Here is a 21436-nt window from a genome sequence, read left to right as displayed (position 1 = left end):
GTGGTCGTTATGTCCTCCAGCAGCCTAAGCCTATAGCAGCATAACTACACAGTTTCAGTTCAGATTATTTAGTTAAACGGCGCTTATTTACAACAATGTCGTCTCAAGGCACCCCACAAAGGGTCCCGCTGATGGTCATTGTTATACTAAAAAACACAAGGATTGGGATACCTCTCTCTGTCAGACTTATTATAACCATTGGAAAAGAGAAGGGTTCATACAGGTAGCAGAAATGGAGGGTGTGTTTGCACCTCAACGATACCACCCTCAGCAACCTATCTCACCAGGACGGCAGCAACAACCTGGACCTTAACGCTCTCAAGATGCTGGAGATGATAGTGGATTTCAGGAAAGACCTAGACCCCTTTCGCCCTGTAGTCTGTGACACCCTGGGAACTCTGTTGAGTCCTTCCGCTTCCTGGGCTCCACCATCACCCATCCTTACATAATTTGTGACAATATGTTTTTTCCGCAGCCTTAGCCATTGACAAGCCAGGCTGATCAACCGCTCAGCAGGGAGGGTGATTGGCTGCAACCTTCCATCTCTCTAGGGACTGCAGGTCTCCAGGACCAGGATTCCAGCTGACCCCTCTCACCCTGGGCACAGTCTGTTTCAGTCCCTCCCCTCTGGCAAAAGACGCCAGTCCATCAGGACCAGGATTTTACACCACCGGAACACTTTTTTCCCTGCTGCAGTTAGTCTGCTGAACAGTTGCCCAATACCAGGCCATAATGTGTTTCTGATTCTGATCTTTTATTTTTGTTTGATTCAAAACTAGTGCGTCTATCGGAAAAGATTAAACCCACAAAAACGGTAGAATGTTTTTTTCTACTTCTAGTTCGTTAAAAAAATCTTTATTGGTCATAATTGAAATTGGAATGTCACACCCAAAAGAACTAAAAATCGCTGTCGGCCTGGAAAAGCCCTATCAGTGCATCTGTTTAATGTTTGTGTAACTTTATTCAGTGTTTATTGCTTAAATTGGGATTTTTTTCCCTAAACTATTTAAGTATTTTAGAATGAATAATTTCCAAGATAATAAAGGAACGTTAAGCAATTGGTATGATGACCGCAATACTCACTTATTTTTTTATGTACTTTCAATATCCCTGATCAGGGGGCTGTAACTAGGTAGATTTCATAAGATAAATTTATCTTTTTTGTAACTGGGCAGACCAGGACACGTTGTCCAATCAGAATAATCTCTGACGAAAAAATGTTTCTGCTCAGCCAATGAAATTGTGTCTACTTTTGGTATCCAAGGGAATTTTTGACACCGGACCAATCGCAATAGACGTTGCCTTTGTAGTCAGGCAGACATAGCGAAGTCGTCCAATCACAAAAAAATCTGAAAGGGGATTTTTGCTGTATCTTGGCTCAGGTACTTTCTTTTTCTTTTTTAAAATAAATTCTACAATGTGAGTCACCCAGTCTACCATACACTTATAGCATAATTAATTACCTTTTACCTTGAATTATTTTTAAGTCATAAATAACGCTCAAAAATGTGTTTGGTAGGGCTTTTATTGCTTGCTAGCTAATGCTAATGACACTATGTAGCTTCTCACAGCTAGCTGAATAACTAACCTCGTTAGTCGCCATAATATTTGTATCCTTTGCTTCAAACGCATGTTTACACTATCTGTAGCTTTCGGATGTTTGTTAAATGTGTTCTTGATAAACTCGGCTTTTAAATGTCTTTGCTTTTGCCAGCAACTGCGATGGATCTGAGTGTTGCTTGCGAGCCAGTTAGCTCCGCAGTAGCATGTACACTTGCGTCTGTGTGTGTTCTGTAGTAAATGGCAGGCACATGACTACCGGCGCTGCGCCCGTTGTAAACACGGCAGTCAGAGCTGACATGAGAGCTCTGCCGGTGCGCCAGCATTTCCAGTAAAAGGCAGCGGGAGGAAGGGGGAACCGTGGCCGAGGACGGGCTGCTTTTCACTTCTAGTGAATATTCCTCCCGCTATTGTTGTAGTAGTTTAGTTCACTAACACCCTGTCAGCCAGCAAGTGCGTTTACCCGGCAACCAGCGGGCCGGTCAGAGCGGAACCGGTTTGGATTTTGGTATTATATACGAGCAGGATGACAACTGTATTGTCTCAGAACCGATTCTCTTCTGTTCCTGGATCCGGCAGATTTATTCTGTAATCTTTGTTTGTCATAAAAAAAAAGTTCGGCCCAGATTTACCTCTGACACACACAATCTATGGAGTAATAGTCATGGGTATTATGTTGTCACCTCCTGAGTTGTGTTATTTTTATTTTTGAGTTTTAAGTTGGAAGTTCCTGTAAACTCGGTAATCACAAGATTCATATATCTTTTAAGAAGTCTCACACTTGAAATTGTGCACAGCGTTTAGCTTTCCTTCAACTTAAATTTATATATCAATCGAAAATTTAGATAATCCGTTTTAATTTACATGAAGACCAAGATATTATTTACCAATATGGAAATGTTCCTTGTTGCTGCAAAGTTAATTTTATTCTTGAAGTCCACAGAAATCCCCTTACTTTCACAGGGAAGTCTCAGTGGTCTTTTGACAAAACTGTATTTTTCCCCCTACTTGCAGTCTCCTACTTTCAGTTCTCTTTACTTATCTATCAATCAATGAATCAATAAATTGAGAATTAGAAACGGACCTCCACCCAAAACCAACCAACAAATAAAACAATAAAAAAAGGATGAAAAGTAAATTCATTTATGGGGGAAAAAAAACAAACAAAAACAAAGGCAATAAAAATCCAAAATGATATTGTAAATATTTCTAAAATGAATACAAATAATATATTTGACTAAATAAAAAAGAAAAGAAAAAGTCAGTTCCAGGAAATGTGCAAAAGCAAGTCAAGTCAAGTTTATTTATAAAGCGCTTTTCAGCAACAAGGCACTCAAAGCGCTGTTCATGAGGAAAAACATTACAATGATACAGAAAAACAAATCAAATGACATTAATAATCCTTGGGAGTTTACTGGTAAGAGCTGGTTCTAATCCAATCTTTCTAATAGAGGTAATTAGCTCATTAAGTCTTCTGTGGTAAGGAATTCATCCGGTGCTAGAAGAAAAATTATAATATTAATCCTTGAGGTCGCTGGTATGAGGCAGTTGTGGTCCCATCATTCAAATAAGCTGGGTCACTGGTATAAAACAGTTTTAGTCCAAACTTTTTAAAATACTAATAATGTTTGGCTGTCACTGGTATGATATAGTTGTAATACAATCCTTTTAAGAAATCTAAAATTCTCTGGTCATTGGTGTAACAACAGCTTTAGTCCAAATTTTCAAATACTAATAATATTTGGCTTTCGCTGGTAATCCTTCTGAGAAATCTAAAAATCTATGAAAAGTAATGAAATCACACATTTAGGTAGATCAGAAAAGAGACAACATTAGGTAAGAAGAGGGAAAAAAATCATATTTCACACTTTATCCTTAGCAAGATACAGTTTGAGATTGCCAAAAAAACCTCAGCACAAAGAAACAACATATAGATGAAACAACATCATGCCGGGGATCTGGTGAAGGGGTGCATATGTTTATTTTGAGCATGTGACTGTGTGCAAAGTAAGTCCGTGAAGCAGTGTCACAGAGGCCATTGTCCTTGATGGTACGATGGAAGGTTCATCAACCGACCACACAGTTCTGAGCCGGTCCACAGTTTACATAACTTCCGGGAGAAGTTGAAGATAGCCAGCTATCAAGGCCGTGCAGGAGAGCCAGATTCAGAAAAACAATAATTATTTAGGTTAGGCTGACTCTTAATTTTCCGTCAGCTTTGAGAGTCTCGCTGGTGCTTCTCAGTGGCGAATCCAAACAGCCAAAATACAGGTCTTTTCAGCCAGATCCGAGCGAACAACTTACTCCAAGATTTATCCCATTTCACCCCTGAGTCCAGGAACCGCAACCTGCCTGCGATCCTGTGTAAGGATCACATCCAGTCTGTGATTCAGCTCACGTAACATCTCAGTCGGAGTGCTGATTGCTCTGCAGATCCCATCATACATGCCAAGCAGCCTTACAATGGCCAGAACAGCTGGCGACGTTTTTCGAATTTCTCGATATGCCAGGTAACCGCCAACTCCAAAAAGCAGAAATCCTGATATCAAACATCCAATTGTGTACACATTTTCAACATCCTCGACTGACAATATCGACAGACGCACAATCCTCCACTTCTGCCAGGAGTCCATCGTGTATCCGGAGAAAAATGCCCCGTCTGGACAAGAGGGCTCTCCTTCACCCTGTCTTCTCGTCGAGAAAATATGATCAATTGCATCGAGAGACCAGCTGACCAAGTCCATAACTAAGAATTTGGAAGATATGCAAGAAGAGGCTCCAAAAAGAAAGACGACACAGAGCTGAAGCAGGGCAGATAAGGTAGGGTGGGGGAGACAGAGAAAAAGCGTCCTCCTCCACCGAGAGCAGAAAGAAAAAAGCAAAGTTAACAGATCTTTTAAAAATAAAGATACAAGCAATCTTACAGAGTCCATAACAGAGTTAATTGATCATAAAATAGTTCTTCGCAGATCTGGGGTTTTGACAAGTCATTCAGTCCGGTGCTTCAACTACAATGGAAGCTGGTTTTTTTTACACAGACAAATTTGTTGATCATGAATAAACAGCTTCTTTGGGTCAAAAAAGTAATCAGATTCAGTCCTGGTGAGAAAATGATTTGTCATCAGATTCAAAAACAATATAAATACATATTTTAAATGAACTGCTATAATCGTGCATTGGAGATAAAAATAACACCATCATGTAGGACAATTTGTGGCTTTGAATGCATGTTAAAGCGGCAGTTACAGATTTAAGAGGATGCTGCAGTTTGTCCTAAAGACCTAAAGATCGTCTCTCAAATGAATCCACATCACTTCACATTTTTAACCAGAAAATAAGCCAGTTTTCCTTTTCTTTGGTCTTGCTCTGTAAATAGCATTTATTCCTGCTATAAATTAACAGAGGGTTCTGGAATATTGAAGAATGTTGTTTTATTTCCTTCTTAATTCTTATTGCATTCGTATTTATTGTTGTGAGACGTGCCGAACAATGACGGAAGAACGCCTTTCTCACCTAATGGGTTTCTTTATTTTCACGACTATTTATATTGTAGATTCTCACCAGAGACAACAAACCTGTGAATGAACACACATAGAATTATGTAGTAAACAAAAAGTATGAAATAACTCAACTTTTTTATATTTTAGATTCTTCAAAATAGCCCTACTTTAGTTTGATGACTGCTTTGATCTCTTGACATTTTCTCCATGAGCTTCATGAGGAGGTCACCTGAAATGGTTTCCAAAGAGTCTTGAAAGACCTTCCCAGACGTTCATTGAGAGACGGCCAGAGGTTAATATTTCAGTCATTACAGCAAAGGGCGGCTACCTTAAGGATTCTAAAATATAATGTATTTAAAGTTATTTTACAATTTTTGGTTTGCTACATAAGTGCATATGTGTTCATCCACTGTTTTGATGTCTTCATTTAAAATCTACATACAATGTAAATAGTCATAGACATAAAGAAAACCATTAAATGAGAAAGGCCTTCTAAAATTTTGACAGGCTGTGTATATAAATATTTAAACAAGTCTGTTTAATGTGCCATGCTGTTCCCGACACATAATGACACAAAGTTATATTTAATAAATTAGATGAATGAAAAGTTCATTTATTTCAGTAACTTAATTCACTGAGTGAATCACACTATAAATTAATTACACACAGACTAATGTTTTAAAGCCTTTGTTTCTATTAATTATGACAATTTTCCACTTACAGCTAATGAAAACATTTCAGATTAGAATATTACGTCAGAATAATAAAAAACCTTTTTAATACAGAAATGTGGGCTTAAAAAAAGTATGTTTAACACCTGCTTAAAGATTGTTTTTTTTCCAAAGGTGCTTTTAACCTGACAAACGAGCCTCCTCAGAACACATATTCCAGTTTATTGGATATAACTGTATATCAGTTTGTTGTTAATTCAGTAACCACTTAATGCTATATATTCTCTCTCATTCCTTCAAATCAACTAGAATCCTGTGTTCCCATATACCGTGGTATGTGGTTTCTTCCTATGCAAGATATAGTCAGGAACTGTAAAGGTTAACTCAGACAACCAATTAGGTATCGGTGATATGGTATGAGACCATCAGTTACATTTTATTGGTCAATAACCAGCTGTTAATGCTTTATATCTCAGGTTCATGCCTTTGTGTTTTCAGATGGTGGTTCTCAGCACAGGTTAGTTGGTCCAGATGTCGGAGGACCAGCGGCACCAGCGGGCCGATGCCTCCCAGACGGCGAAGGGAGGTCTGGAGACTGGGGAGGGCGACACGGAGCCCAGCATGTTGCTGCAGAAACTAAACAGCAACATCTCGTAAGTCAACCTAAAAACCGCGACAAATGATCTGACACTTTTTGAAGGGTATTTATGTCACTTTCATGTTTTTGTCATGTTTTTGAGTTTACATGCAACAGAAAGTAAAGGACATTTCCAATTGAATGTGGATATAATGTCTGTTTAGCAGAAAATGTATATAAAAGTATAAAGAAAACCAGATTAGATTGCACCAATTAAAGTATGTTTAATCTGCCACTGGTCAGCTTGGAAGTGAGTAAGTAATCATGAGGAGCTATTGTCCTAAACAAACAAATTCTGTAATTTCAGCTCAGGAAATAAAACAAATACAGACATATTTGAAAAAAAAGTCAGATTAGTTGTAAACATTTGATATTAGTAAAAAATATTATATTTGTACTTCTTATTTCAATGTACTGAAGAAAATCCAACGTTTAGCGGTCATTTTAATAAACTTCCTGTGCTCAAACAGTACTGTTTTTTTTAAACAAGTTCTACTATTGCTGTGAAGTTTTGATGACAACGTTATATTAAATACTGTGAACATATCTGGGAATGATTGCACCTGCGGTCGAAAGAATATAACAGTTTTATCGTGATGCGTTTTCTGTCTTGCAGTAAGAACGTTCAGACCAAAGTGGATCAAATCTTGGTAGGAACCTTTTATACGGAAGTTTAAAGTGCGGTGAATAGAAACCTGTTAGATCTGCAGAATGTAATGCTGTTTGCTCAGGTCTGCTCATGCAGGATTTGTTTCGTTTAACAGCAAGACGTTCAGCGCTTCTCCGACAATGACAAGCTGTATTTGTACCTCCAGCTGCCCTCTGGACCCAGCTCCGGAGACAAAGGGTGAGAGTTGCTTACTGTGAACAAGAACATGTTACGTTTATGGAAAATTTAGGCTAATTGTGTAAATGTTGTGTTAAACAGTTTGGAGCAAAATAAAAATAGCAAAGCAATTCTTGTAATTCTGAATGATTGCATTAAACGTTTCTACTTGTGCTTTAACAATTGACTGAAATATTTGAGAATTTGAGTCTGAAAAGGTCTGAAAGTTTGGGATGGAAAATATGCAGGATTTGGTGAACAATGTTAGCCATTCAAGCAACTGGGTCGCCACAGGGAGAACTTTGGTCACCCCTGGTTTAGGCTGTCCTTAGGTTTTGCTAAGAAGTCCAGTTTTCTTATGATTCAGCGTTTCTTAAGTATAACATATATGACGCATATTAGTATTTCCTGACAACGGGGTCGATTTATAACTGTTATGTTTGTACACAGCGGTGGCGACCCCAGTTCATTCAACACAGCCGACCAGCTTCACACCTGTAACTGGATCCGCAGTCACCTGGAGGAGCATTCAGACACCTGTCTGCCCAAACAGGACGTCTACGAGACGTACAGGTGGGAAAACCCAGACAGACACCCTGAGACACATTACAACAACAAACAAACACACCCACACAGTGAGATTATGATGATGTAATCTGTGAGCTACAGGAGGTACTGTGAGAACCTGCAGCACCGTCCTCTGAGCGCTGCCAACTTTGGGAAGATCATCAGAGACATTTTCCCCAACATCAAGGCGAGACGACTCGGAGGCAGAGGACAGTCCAAATATCCTTTGAACCGCTGCATGAATCACCAGCATAGAAAGTGCGCCTACTGACTCTTACGTTTTAATCTGGCATTTTTCTGGTTTCTTCTGAAGATCTTTCACTTAAGTTTGAGGAGCACGGATTCTTCATCTGACATATATGTCTCTTCTTACTATTCAAACTATTCAGTATGTGTTTGTGTTTAATTATATTTAAAAAAGGTTCCACAAAAAAACATTAAATCTCAAACCTAGGCCCACGAGTAGGAGCGTCCCGCATATTTTAGACGTGTTCCTGGTCCAACACACCTGAATGAAGTGGCTAAGTTGCCTCCTCAGCATGCAGGCATGTTCTGCGGAGTCTATTCAACAACCTAAATATTTGATGCAGGTGTGTTTAAGTAGAGGCATGCCTGAAAGCTGCAGGGCACGGACCCTCGAGGACCAGAGTTTGAGATCCCTTCATTAAATACATTGAAATATGTGTTGACCGAACTATATACTGTTTATGATATATTAAAAACTGGCCGTTCAGATTATTCTCATTGTTTTCAGCTGCTACAATTTAAACCTGGGACGCTTGTAATGAATAGCACAGGGGTTCAAAGAAACCTAGAACCTTTAACTGATTAATGTGAGTGCTTTGAGTAGTCAGTATGATTAGGAAAGTTCTAATAAATTCAGTCTATTTACTAAGGTTGACCAGTTTACTAGTTGCTTAGAGCTAAATGGTATTTTTCTAATGTGTAGCTTGTTAGAGTAAATCAGGTAGCTGAGGTTGCTGGTTGAATTCCTTAACCTGCTTGGCTGATATACGTACTGTTATAGTGGCATCAGGAGAAAGACGGTTCTCAACATGCCTCTGCTGCCCAACCTGGACCTAAAGAATGACCCGGTACACACATACTAACGCTAAGGCAGTACATCTGTCCCCCACTACTACCCATCCTGCTGGAACACATATTCCTGTCTTAACATGCATTACTTTACTATTTAAACTAGAGCTGGTACAAGAATCTCAACAGCTATGGTCATAGACGACATATAAAAGACCATGTTTTTGTATAGAAAGATAACAAGAAAAGTTTGCTTCTTTCTGTTTTTAAGTTTTTTGGTTCAAGTCATTTGGCTGCAACTAATATTTATTTATTTAATGATGTTTCAGATAGTTTTTTTTATCTTCTGGGGGTCATGCAGATTTTTGTGGCTCTTCAGAAACTTTATTTAGGTGTTACGAGCACAAAATTGTCTCTTTGGATTGTAAAGGTCTCTGATCCCTGGAGAGGCAATGGGCACAAGTGGCTTCAGAAAATGATTGGTAAAATGTTAAAAAGTCAAATTTTAAAATCTTCAGATCTCATGTTTTCAGGTTTTAGGTTCAGGAACATTATAAAAATACTGGTTTTTAGTAAGGGAAAATATATAAAGAATCCCAGTCTTTTGTTTAACTGAGCTTCTGCTCATGTTTGTTGCTCCTGGTCTCCAGTCGGAACTGACTGAACTGGTCCAGACCTACAAACAGGAAGTGACGGAGGCGGCCTGCGAGCTGATCTGTGATTGGGCTCAGAAGATCTTGAAGCGTTCCTTCGACACGGTGGTGGAGATAGCTCGCTACCTGATCCAGGAGCACATTGTAAACCCTCGCTGCAGCCAGGCTAAGCTTGTCACGTCTGCAGCACTCGCAGGTTTGACCCGTTACATCATTAGAAACCTCTCTGGTGAAATGGAGAAACGTTAGGTCAGCTTTTTTTGCCAATGATGCAGAATCATTACCACACCAAGTTAAGCTTAAATGTTTCAGATCATCAAACAAATTAAGATTTCAGACAAAGATATTATCATGATTATTATTATTTTAAAGGGACAAGTTATCCAAACTGGGCAAAATGGTATCCATTGGAGAGTTCCAAGTCAAGAACCCAAGTAGACCATGGAGGTCAAAAGGAAACCATACATGGTGGTGGTAGCGTAATGGTCTGGGGCTGCTTTGTTGCTTCAGGACCCGGGGAACTTGCTGTTATTTATGGGACCTTGAATTTAGCTCTGTAGTATAAAATCCTGAAGGAGAAAAAGCAGCACATCAGTTCTTGACCTCAAGATAAAACTAGATTGGGTTATGCAGCAGGAATGTGATCCATAGCACACAAGGAGCTCCAACTCTAGATGGCTCAAAGCAACAAACAAATAAAAAAAAAAAACAAATAAAAAAAAAAACACATGAAGACTTAGGAGTGGCCTAATTAAAGTTTGAAATTAAATCCAATGGAAATTCTGTGGCATGACCTTAAACTGGCCATTTATGCTTGCAGTCCCTTCAGTGCGGCCGAATTGAAACAATTCTGCAAAAAAGAGTGGGACAAAATTCCTCCATCAAAGGTGCTGTAATTAGGTTTAGGGGGCAATTACTTTTTCACATAATGACCGGTTGGTTAGGATATCTTTTTTTCCCTTAATAAATAAAATTATCATTTGTATTTACTCCGGTTGTCTCTGTCTGATAATAAAACTAGTCTGATGATTTGAAACATTTAAGTAGAAGGAATCATGGCACTACATATTATGTTATACTGGGGGGAAAATAACACTTTGGAGCTTATATTTCAGCATCTAAAGTGGCTTTCAATTGAAAAACTTTCCAGCTGCTTAACCTTGTGTTCAACCCATGATAGATTAGCTGCTCCTCACAAGTCTTCATCTCCAAAAATATAAAGTTAAACATATTTTTTCCACATTTGCTGGAGACTCTCTCATCAGACCTAAAAAACCAATGTGCAAACACTCGGAAACTATTGCTCATATTAGCTGTAGGTATTATTGTGAGCTATGCATTAATAAATTAAAACACAGACTGACCGCGGAGCAAAGGGTTTGCTATGATTTACCATGACCTCTGTAAGGTGTTTTAACATAGAGGCGAGTTTATTTGATTCATTATGAGGTCCTTGAATTTGGACATTTTATTGGTTGATATTTTATGATTAATTTTACCTTCTGTGTAAAGAAGAACTGTAACGATAATAAAGACACTTGTTCTTGTGTTATTTGTCATCAGATGATCCGCAGCTTTTGCTTTCTTTTTTTCTCCAGGTGGTCCAGCTAAAACCCACAAAGTCATTAAGAAGACTCCTGTGATCTCTCAAGCTGAAGGAGATGGAGCTGCAGACCAGAAGGTTTGTGGCCAGCTGATCCCTTGCCTTATTGACCTGTGCCTTCTGCTGCTCACTGCTGCCGGTTTGTCCGTTTACAGAAGGAACAGGGAGATGTGTCCTCATCCTCACCGAAGCTTTCTTCTGGAGACAAATCGACATCAGCAGTACCCAAGCCTTCCTCAGCAGATGTTCCCCCTCCTGCTCCTCCTCCTCCTCCCTCTTCTTCCTCTTTGCAACCAGCAGTAAGTGAACAATTCTACATAAGTTCATTTTCTTCATGTAGTTGAGATGCAGCTAATGAGAGAAATGTAGGGACATGCACAGCAAAACTGGTGGCAAAGTGAAAAACCATTTATGTCCTTTGAGCTTTTTTTCCATTTCGCCAGGTTGAAACTGCAAACTTTAGTGAATTTGATTTGGATTTTATGGAACAGACCAATGCACAGTTGCATATAACTGTGAAGTGTAAATATACTAAATAATTCATGATAATAATCAGAAATCAATAAAGTGTGGCATTAGTTTAGATTTAGGTCTGAACTTTGAGTAGGCCAATCCAACAAGTAAATATGCTATAATTTAAACCACTCCATTGTAGCTCTGGCTGTATGTTTGGGGCTGGAAGGTGAACCTCCGCGCCACCCTTAGGTCTCTGCAGCTTTCTTCCAAGATTGCCCTCTGTGCGGCATCCTATCAGCGCTGAAAGGTTTTTCCGCCCTTGCTGAGGAAAAGCATGGCCACATCATGATGCAGCCACTACCACGTTTACTATAGGGATAGTGTATTCAGGGTGATATGCAGTGTCGTCTGCTGCTCATAGCATTTTGGAGGTTGGCCAGAAGGCTTAATTTTGGTCTCATCTGACCACGTTTGCTGTGTCTCCTACATGGCTTGAGGTAAACTTTAAACAGGACTTTCTTTAAACAATGGGTTTGCTTTGTAGGGCGGACAACTAAAAAGTCTCCTGTTAACAGCTTCTCCCACCTGAGCTTTGGATGTCTGCAGCTCCCCCAGAGTTACTATTGCTTTCTTGGCAGTTCCTCTAAATGATCCTCTCCTTTCCTGGTCTGGTAGTTTTGATGGACAGCTGTAAATTATACTGAGATAAAATTAAACACATGTTAGATATGTTACTTTTCAAGGTGATTTTGTTTTGCACTGTATTTGTTTAGGGGTGTCAAAGTAGGTGTGTGGGAGGAGGGGTGCAAATAGGTGCCACATTTCAATTGTATTTGTTACAAATAATTTGAAAACCATCTGTCATTTTTCTTCCATTTCAAAATTAGACATTATATGGTGTTGGCTGCGTTAAATCCCAATTATTACATTATAATTTGTGGTTGTAGCATGACAAGGTGGGAAAAAGTTCAAAGGGTACGAATACTTTTCCAAAGCTACGTATAACAATTTGCTTGTAGGCAGAATTAAATATTTTATTTCTGAGGTTTTTATGAAGAGTTCACTCAAACTAAGCATTTAATTAAACAAAATGCAGTTTTATAATGACCGATCAACTGGTAACATGAGTCCCCATCTCTGGATGTGCTGCAGGTGGAGGCGTTCATAAAGCAGTTACCCAGAATCCTGCCTCGTAGCCCCATCCCGGATAAGACCTTCTCCGTCTGCTCCTCTGTGCCCCCCCAGACCCCGGCAGATGCCTCTGCTGTTGGAGTGCAGTCTGCACACGGATGCCCTGCTGCTGCTGCTCCTGCCAACAGCGGTGGGGTGAAGGTTATTACTATGACAACACTGTCCCAGCAGCAGGGCAGGCCTCTCCCGGTGATGATTCTTCCTCAGGGCTGTTTGTCCTTTGAGACGGACAAGGTAGCGCCGCCTCCTTCTCTTTCTGCCCAGCAGCACACCGGGGCAGCCCCAACCTCTGTGGTCCAGAAAGCTCGAGGGACCACCACCAAGCGTCCCCTGGAAGGGGAAGCATCATGTGTTGGTGCTGTTGGTGTTTCGGCTGTTTCTTCTCTCAGCAGTTCTCCGGTTAAACGGAAACGCGGACGACCAAGAAAAACCCGTCCAGAAGACCTGGTTCCTTCTCCTTCTGTGGCTGTTCCTCCTCCTGCGCCTCCAATCATCACACCATTAACTGGCGGCGTCATCCAGAAGGCTACTTCCTCCTTGTCATCCTCCACACAGACGGTGGTGGAGCTGGTGATCCAAGAACCGCCTGGACTGGTTCTGGGTCAGCTGCCGGCCATGTCTGATCCGGCTCATCGATTGGTGGATCCCCGCGGGATGGTGGTACAGTGCCAACCGAGTGGGGCAGCCGACCTGGACAGCCATGTTAGGCCCGTGCTGCTCTTTCAAAGTCCTGGAAACCCCAGCTGGGAGTTGTCCCCGTCCGGGCGGACCCCGATGGTGGAAGTCATCCAGAAAGCTCCAAGACCAGGCAATAACAGCTGCAGCACGGCTCCCCCTCCGACCGCACACCTCCATTCACCTCCTCTCCCTCTGCCCACGCTGCACGAGGAGCAAAGCGAGGTGGAGATAACGCTGACGCCAGTGGAAGTGCACGTCAACCCGCCGCCCACTTCCATCTCCACCTCCTCTGCTGCTCCTGCCTCCTCCCTCTCAATCTCCTCCACCATGGTGGTAAAGATTGAGGAGGAGGAAGTAGAAAACAGCTCCCCATCCCAGAGAGAAGGACATTAACTGGCACCAGCCACCTTCTTGTTTATTATGTTCCTCTCATTGACTCCATCCCTCAGATTTGACCTTAACTGCTAAATGTCTCCTCCCCTTCATCTATCCTTGTCCTGATTGGTGGAAAATCCCAGATTGGCTAGAGCAGGAAGCCAATCCAGCAGGATAAATGAAGCCAAAAAGTCCACATGCCACCATTCTGTTCCAGTGCATTCGTAAACTGCGCTTCTTTACCTGCATGTCTGTCCGTGGGCGACTTGTGGTTAAACTCTGAACCACTCTCTTTACCTTTTTCCCTCTTCCCTTCCTCGCCTTATTTGCTGTATCTTTAACCCCCCCCCCCCCCCAAAAAAAAAAAATCCTGCGCTGTTTGTCTTCTTTGCTTAACTTTAAATAATGAAAAACTGTGCAAAGTTAAAATTAAGAGGAAGAAGATAAGGTGCCATGTTTTTTAAACATGCCTCAGATATTGATAATACAGGTGGTACATACGGGTTATCCTTCTAAAGGTTCTCTGTGGTAAATGGACCAGAACCAAGCTTTGTTTCACCTTCAGGCCATAAAATGTGTTCCTGAGGAAATTGTTGAAGTTCTGATAATAATAGTAATATTAAGAATTCGATGAATGTGAGTTAAAGCTGGGTTCAGCTCTTCTCTTCTAAAGAGTTACTTTGTTTTAAGCAGATTTGTCATTTTATCTGTGTGGGCTTTGCACAAGTCTCTGATTGTGTGTTTGAGTTTGAAAGCTTGAAAGCATAAAGTTGTTCATTACCCAGAATAATATATCAAGTAAAATGAGTCATTTTATATCTAAAAACAACAATTTTATACATAAACCTCAATATGTCAGAATTATTCCAGAAAACATAGCTTGACCTGCCGCAGATTCAGAATCGTTCCTGTAGATTTCAGAAGGTTTGTTGGTGAAACTCTGAAACATATTAGGTTGGGTCTGAAATCCATCTTCTATGATCTAAAACACATGAAAACATGAACAGTGAGGAAAGTTGCAGATACTGACAGGGTTTTTTTTGCTTTTAGACGTATAAATTCAGTCGAGAACCAAAAATGCTTCAGCTGTTTGCTTAGCTTAGAACCGGATCGAGATGGTATATGGATCAAAATCCTATATGCAGAATAAAAACAAATATTAGAGTTTCCTTAACAGTTTTCGTTAGCCCCTTTCAGATCATATCCCATTATAAACATGCAAACACAAGCCATACTCTGTAGCTCAATTTGTTTTTGGCATCACACAACTTGATCCAGGTTTTCATGGTTTGATAACCATGATATAGCCGTACAACAAAGATTCATAAAGATCACCCTGTTGCTTTTGTTTTTAAGAGAAAAGAACAATTACTTCCAACTCTTGGTGGAATAATAAACTTCTAATTGCTGCTGTGACGATATCTATAAAATTTGCGTAATGTAGCTTTCAAGTAGAAGTGCTTATTGTTGTTTTTTTTCTGCTCTTTATATAGTAACCCCGGGCGTATGACAAGTAAATATCAGCTTGTGAATTAGTCAGGTTATCTGCTGGTGTACAGCCTGCAGTGGGTTGCCTAACGATGATGCCTGTAGCTTTCTCGCTTTCTAACTGCTTCATTACTTTCCACTCCATGTCTTTCCAAACTACTGAATTTGTCTTTGCTATGAGGAAGAGAAAAAAAGTCTAGAAGTCTTCTATCAGCCAGCTAAACACCAGTGCACAGCAACAGAAGGGTGCGGGGTGGCATTGCACAATTTTATATTTTATACCACCTAAGAAAACTGTTTAACGTTTGTTTTTTTATTAAAGGGACTTTAAAACCTAGTGGAGGTATGGTGGAAAATGTGAGCAGTTTTGAAGCTGTATCTCTAAAACTTTGGCGTACTTGGATACCAGCTAGGGTGTGAGCTCATACAACTCAGCTGCGTTTACTTTAGCAATCTGCATTTTCAAGAGATAACAGATGATCATCATCCAGGTTGTTCAAATGCTCCGAAAGCTTCGGATGGAGCCAAAGCTGTTGTTCATGCTCAGCGTGAAATCTGCAACAGATTCAGCTTGATGTCTTTCTTATCATTTGATTCAGTGATTACCTCCTGAGGTGGATCAACCGTGTTGGGTCAACTTCACCCACCCTGGATGAAACTAATATGCAGGGCATCAATAACAACAAACAACAGATAGAAATTTATGAACTGAAAGGGGCTATTGACACAAATAAAGGATTAAATTGGGAGAATAAATCACGTGATGCAGGCTGTGAGCTAAAAACTAGATCTCAGAAACAGCAGGAATACGGTGAAGTTTGTCCTTAAATGCTAATAGATTAGCTCCAGCTCAGGCGCTAGTAGTGCAAAGCACAAGGAAACCTGCCACGTAGCACTAACCCGTATAGATGCAGTAAGATGTATTAATTACTGGGTGATATTTGTGCAGTTGTTGGTTTTCTGTAGCCGTGAGGTTTTAGATTTCACGTTTAACCTGGTAGTTGCTTAGCTGTTGTGTGTTGCCATCGTGCCCTTTGAACCAAGTTCAACCACCTCCTGCAGCTTGCAGCCACATCTCAGTCAGCAATGTGACAACACCATGTTTCTTATGTCCTTTCTTCAACATGGCTGCTGAAGAACAGTGTTTCACTGCTTTCAAATATCTCTAGAAATAAACCAAATAACTCAGGATGTTGGAAGTTTTGTGTACCACACCTTACTCTTATTTCAGATGAACAATTTCAATGGAAACGTGTCAAATTTCTCAGAAGGTCTAGATCTAGATAGTTTTCCTCACAGTTCATATGCAACACAACAGGAAAGAATTATTTCTTCTTTCACCTTTTAATTTTTGGTGGTTTTCATGGAAATGTCACATTGCTGACGCTCTGCTCTTCACCTCTGCCAAACATTCTGTCGCTCCACTAAAGGGCGTCTTCTTCATCATTGGTGCTACACCATCATAGGGCTCCACAACTTTGTCGGCCCTTCCTGTTTCCCCATCCTGTGGGTACAGATTTGTAAAAAAAAAAAATCCAATTTGTGGACTTGTGTGACTAAAGACTTGTGGTGTCCCGGGTGTGTGTCCCCATGTTTCCCTCTATCCTCACATGGGTTTTTGTTTTGTTCAAAGGACCCTGAAAATGTCAAGACTGTTATAAAATACAACCTCGTTGCATTATGGCAGAAGGACGTTTAGCACTGTTGTAAAGCAAGAGAAAGCTTGGTTGTATGCTCACTGCCCTAAATTTCTGATTTAAAAGAAGCACTAATGATAATATTAGTCCATCACCTGCGTTTGGTGAAGTGCCATATAATGCATCCTTCCACATGGTGGGAAAACTGCTCGGTTCACCGCTTCTCCAACAGAACTGAAACAAACATTGCACTGTTGAAGGTTTAAAGAGGGACTCTGTATGTATATTATGAGTTTTGTGTACTGAGAAAATCCTTTGTCAAGTATTTATGAGTGATGTAATATTCTGCTTAATGCTTGCACTCTGCTAGAGGCCGACATCTGCCGGCTCAGACTTTTATTTCACTAGAGTAATAATCCTTATTTAAACTTTTACTCAGTTAAGAGTTCAATAATGCAAAAAATAAATTGTTTTCATATAATGGTTTAAGTAACTTGAGGGTATTGGATGGTTCAAAGCAACATTTCACTGGTGGGCTTTGGTTGGAACAATAGTAAAGTAAAAAGGTATCACTTTAAAGGTCTCAGTATGCAGCCTGTTATGGTTGCCGGTCGGTGACTCAGAATGTTTAGAGATAAAAACTCAAGGTTTAGGAGATGCCTTCATATGACCATCCAGAGGTTCTCTTCTGGTACTTGACAACATGATTGTTCTCTTCAGAGACAAATTTGATGTTGATCTGCATTAGTTCGGACCTTAGACTTGATTTGTACTCTGATTTTCTTGATCGATGGTAAATAATGGTGTCTTCGGTCCCTGACTAATTCATACCACCATTCCCAACTCACTTAAATTTCTTTCCTGCAAACAAACCTTTGGTACGTAGTCAGTCAGTCAGTCATTTTCTACCGCTTATTCCATAGTGGGTCACGGGGGAGCTGGTGCCTATCTCCAGCAGTCTATGGGCGAGAGGCAGGGTACAACCTGGACAGATCGCCAGTCCATTGTAGCTGTTGCTTATTATTTTTTGTCTTTTGTACAGACAAAAATTAGCATTTTGATTTAATTATGAAGATAAACCACCATAAATCTTGCATAATGTTTAATTTAATTGCATTATATTTTCAGAAGATTTTTGTATTACCTCCTTGCTCCATTGATTGTGGTTCTGATTTCTGTTGAGCCAGTCGTCTCTTATAAAACATAGGAGGTTATGACTCCTGATTAAACCACAAAAACTGAGGGACCTCCTGCTGGTAAATGTTATCTATTAGAGTCATATAACCACATTCTTTAGAGGAGACTGAGGTGATTGACTTGTTGTCAAAGTGAATACAAAACAGTCCAGGACGGATGGCTCAATTTTGTCCTCAGAAAGACTCTGGTATAAAATGGCGAACAGACAAAATCAGCGGCATCTTCTCGAAGCATTGAGACTTGTTTTAGCTCAGGAACTTACTTAGAGGTCTGGATCTGCAACAGCAAAAAAAAAAAAAAGAGTTATCCTCTTGGTCTCCTAACTGAGCTGCCCATTGTTCTGGTTAGCCCTACAAGTTTAGATGTTTCTACTGAAAGAATGCTGTTATGTGTGAGATTGTTACCAAAGCCCATGGGGAGATGATGCTGATCTCAGATCTGATCTGGAAGTGAAATGTTGCTTCAGGGACTGAGATGTTGTTTTAAAAGGGTCAGGTTAAAACCTGACACCCCCCGCCCCCCCCTGCAGAACCATGCTGGGCCAAACAGGTCAAACTGGAAGATAATTGGAAAGAAAATCACTATGAATGAGTTGTCTTCATTTCTTGTAGACAATATGTTTATAATAGGAGTTATAACTCCAATGTAGCTTGTTTTTGGAGCTCTCACTGACTTTTCTGAACAGATTTATTTTTACGTACTCTCTGTGTGAATGTTTGGAAGAAGAGATGTGCAGTAAAACAAAGATTTGGGGTCAAAAAGAGCTTCTTATGTTCATTTGGATTCTGATCTGGGATTTTACTTCAGGGGAAATTAGTAACAAAGAGTTATCAGATAACATGTTGACTGAAAAGTCAGAGTTTAGTCAGCTGACTTGCTGTAAGGTGATCAAAAATGGTGAATTCCTAGTTCGGTTTCAGGCGATTCAGAAGCCGACATGATCTTTTCTGTGAGCTGGAGGTAGATTTTTTGGAACTTGAATGTTTGAAGCTTAAGAAGCTTAAAAGAAGAGCAGAGAAGGACTTTGGTTTGATGCAGAACTTGGAGTTTAGAGGTGAAATAGGTATCAGTAAGGTAAAGTTGCTGGACTGACCGAAGACGTGGAGGATAGAAATAGTCTCTAATGTGTAGAGGGCTTCAGTTTGGCTGTTTTTGGTCCAGCATGACCTTGCTAGGGGTCTGTAGCAGGAAGCAAACTTTGAAAGTACAATGAGGTGGTAGAAGGAAACTTTCACTGTGGAGCCACGTTGCTCAAACTAACCAGAAACGGGTCAGTTAAGCGAAGATAATAAATCGGGATTCGGGTATTGGTGCGTTGGTGCTGGAGGATCAGACCGGGTCTCTGATGGCACTTTGTGTTCACAACCTGGTGTCGGTTTTAACTCCAAAGTATTGTTGCTATTTTAACTAAAACAAAAATATGTAAACCGTAGCTATTAAAGTAAGTGAAATAAACTTCATTTATTTAAAGTATTATTCTCAATCTGCTGAAAGTAATACTTGTAAAATAGCGTCTAATCAAAATGTTTATGAAAATGTGTTTATTTATAAAACCCAGTTGTATGAGCCTAATGGGTTCAGCCATCTGGATTGGCTGTGATTTGTGGCTAAATTTGAAGAACCTCCAAAAAAGAAAAATTATAAAATTAGCTTTTTTTTATTTAAAAAACATTATATGACAATAACTGTCTTTATTAAAATGTTGTTACAAATTACCTAGTATCTGTTGGAAAGAAAATGTCAACAGGTTAAATGTTATAGTGATAATAAATTGGAGCCAAACGCCAGTTTGAGGCTGAAGGTGACAAGATGACGAGATGTTGGTTAGAGTCAGCTGACCTGGGGGTCAACCCTGCCGTTAATGTAATGATGGCGAACTCTGTCGGATGTGAAGGAAGCTGTCACCTGTTGAAAACCCACTCAAGGTAAACATTTGTTAAAAAACGTTTATTTCTAGGAAAAAAAGTTCAGCATTTTTACCACTTGACCCTGAGAAGAGGGTTACTGGTTCTGTCACTGCTCATCCTTTGGAGCTCTGGGTAATGTAGTCCTTGAGTGGGAATTTGACACATGGAGCAGCTTCTTTTGTGATCGCTCTTCAAATGTATTTAAAAGAATCCCATATTTTATTTTGTTGTCAGTCTTTCGTTCTGGTTATTGCTGTGTGTCTTTGCTGTTTCATACAGTTGTACAGCTCGTTGATGTGCAGGTTTCCCTTTGGCTGTTTGTTGGGTTCTCTTTATCATCACCTGTAAATGTTGGGTTTTTGTTTACCTGTTAACCTGCTGGCTTTATGTTTTTTTTTTTTTTTTGCACTTTTAATGTTCCTTTATGAAGGCGGGACGGTTTTGGATACTTTTAAGTGAAAAGCACCTTTACTTTGCCCTGTTTCTGTTTTGAAATGACAAAGAGTGACGGAGTAGAGAAGCCAGAACATTAATGTGAATCTATTTTCCTACGTTGATGGAATAAAAGACGTGACATTCATTTATTTTGTGGTGTTTACTTTATTCCCTCTATATTCTCCTTCTTTCTATCATAAATACATATGTTTATCTACTCTATTCTGATGTTATTATTAAATACAAACTGACATTTTGTTTATTTTGTGAAAATAAGGTTCTCAACTGTTTTAAAGTTTTCCCTTATAAACCGATGTACATAAAAACTGTGTCTCGGTCCAAAATGGAAACACAACCAAAAACAGCTGCTATGTCAGAACAACTGTAACAACTTCAGAGCTGGTAATGTCTTAACTTCAAAATTAAAGTTTCAGTTTCATGAATTAATAAAATTATCCCCCAGTGGGCCCACCACCTGCAGGGGGAACCGTGAGGGACCGGTGCAAAGAGGATTGGGTGGCAGACGAAGGTGGAGACCTCGGCGGCCTGATCCCCGGATGCTTAGGCTGGCTCTAGGGACGTGGAATGTCACCTCGCTGGGGGGGAAGGAGCCTGAGCTTGTGAGGGAGGTCGAGAGATATTGACTAGAAATAGTCGGGCTCGCCTCCACGCACAGTGTGGGCTCTGGAACCCATCTCGTCGAGAGGGGCTGGACTCTCTTCTACTCTGGAGTGGCCCGCGGGGAGAGGCGGCGGGCTGGGGTGGGTTTGCTTGTTGCCCCCCAGCTCAGCCGTCTCGTGTTGGGGTTTACCCCAGTGGATGAGAGGGTCGGATCCCTGCGCCTTCGGGTTGGGGAGTGGTCTCTGACTATCATTTCGGCCTACGGGCCGAGTGGTAGTGCGGAGTACCCGGCCATCTTGGCGTCCCTGTCGGGGGGGCTGGATAGTGCCCCTCCTGGGGACTTCAACGCCCACGTGGGAAACGACAGTGACACCTGGAGAGGCGTGATTGGGAGGAATG

General features: G+C 40.5%; 1 protein-coding gene across 2 annotated transcripts; it reads left to right on the top strand.

Moving 5' to 3' along the window:
- Nucleotides 1–1324: 1324 nt before the first annotated feature.
- Nucleotides 1325–20561, top strand: rfx5 (regulatory factor X, 5). Of its 2 annotated transcripts, none has more exons than XM_047384331.1 (11): nt 1325–1382; nt 6230–6384; nt 6985–7018; nt 7133–7215; nt 7645–7767; nt 7864–7980; nt 8777–8855; nt 9447–9645; nt 11048–11130; nt 11208–11351; nt 12661–20561. In XM_047384331.1, the coding sequence occupies exons 2-11, from the start codon at nt 6263–6265 to the stop codon at nt 13768–13770; spliced, it is 2094 nt and encodes a 697-aa protein (XP_047240287.1). In that variant the 5' UTR covers nt 1325–1382; nt 6230–6262; the 3' UTR covers nt 13771–20561. The 2 variants fall into 2 exon arrangements, with proteins under 2 accessions (XP_047240287.1, XP_047240288.1); XM_047384332.1 differs by lacking the exon at nt 1325–1382 and adding an exon at nt 6008–6145.
- The last annotated feature ends 875 nt before the right edge of the window (nt 20562–21436 follow it).

This window comes from Girardinichthys multiradiatus, chromosome 13 (assembly GCF_021462225.1).
Source record: "Girardinichthys multiradiatus isolate DD_20200921_A chromosome 13, DD_fGirMul_XY1, whole genome shotgun sequence".
NCBI classification, from domain to species: domain Eukaryota; kingdom Metazoa; phylum Chordata; class Actinopteri; order Cyprinodontiformes; family Goodeidae; genus Girardinichthys; species Girardinichthys multiradiatus.
The sequence above is the reverse complement of the archived record's forward strand: the minus strand, read 5'-3'. Positions and strand labels throughout refer to the sequence as shown.

What these genes read in the sequence shown, in the direction of transcription:
- rfx5 (XM_047384331.1), top strand. Translation starts at nt 6,263, where the DNA reads ATGTCGGAGGACCAGCGGCACCAGCGGGCCGATGCCTCCCAGACGGCG. An exon ending in GGAGGCAGAGGACAGTCCAA is followed by an intron (nt 7,981 to 8,776) that starts ATATCCTTTGAA and finishes TGGCTGATATAC; the next exon opens with GTACTGTTATAGTGGCATCA. An exon ending in TGGACCTAAAGAATGACCCG is followed by an intron (nt 8,856 to 9,446) that starts GTACACACATAC and finishes CCTGGTCTCCAG; the next exon opens with TCGGAACTGACTGAACTGGT.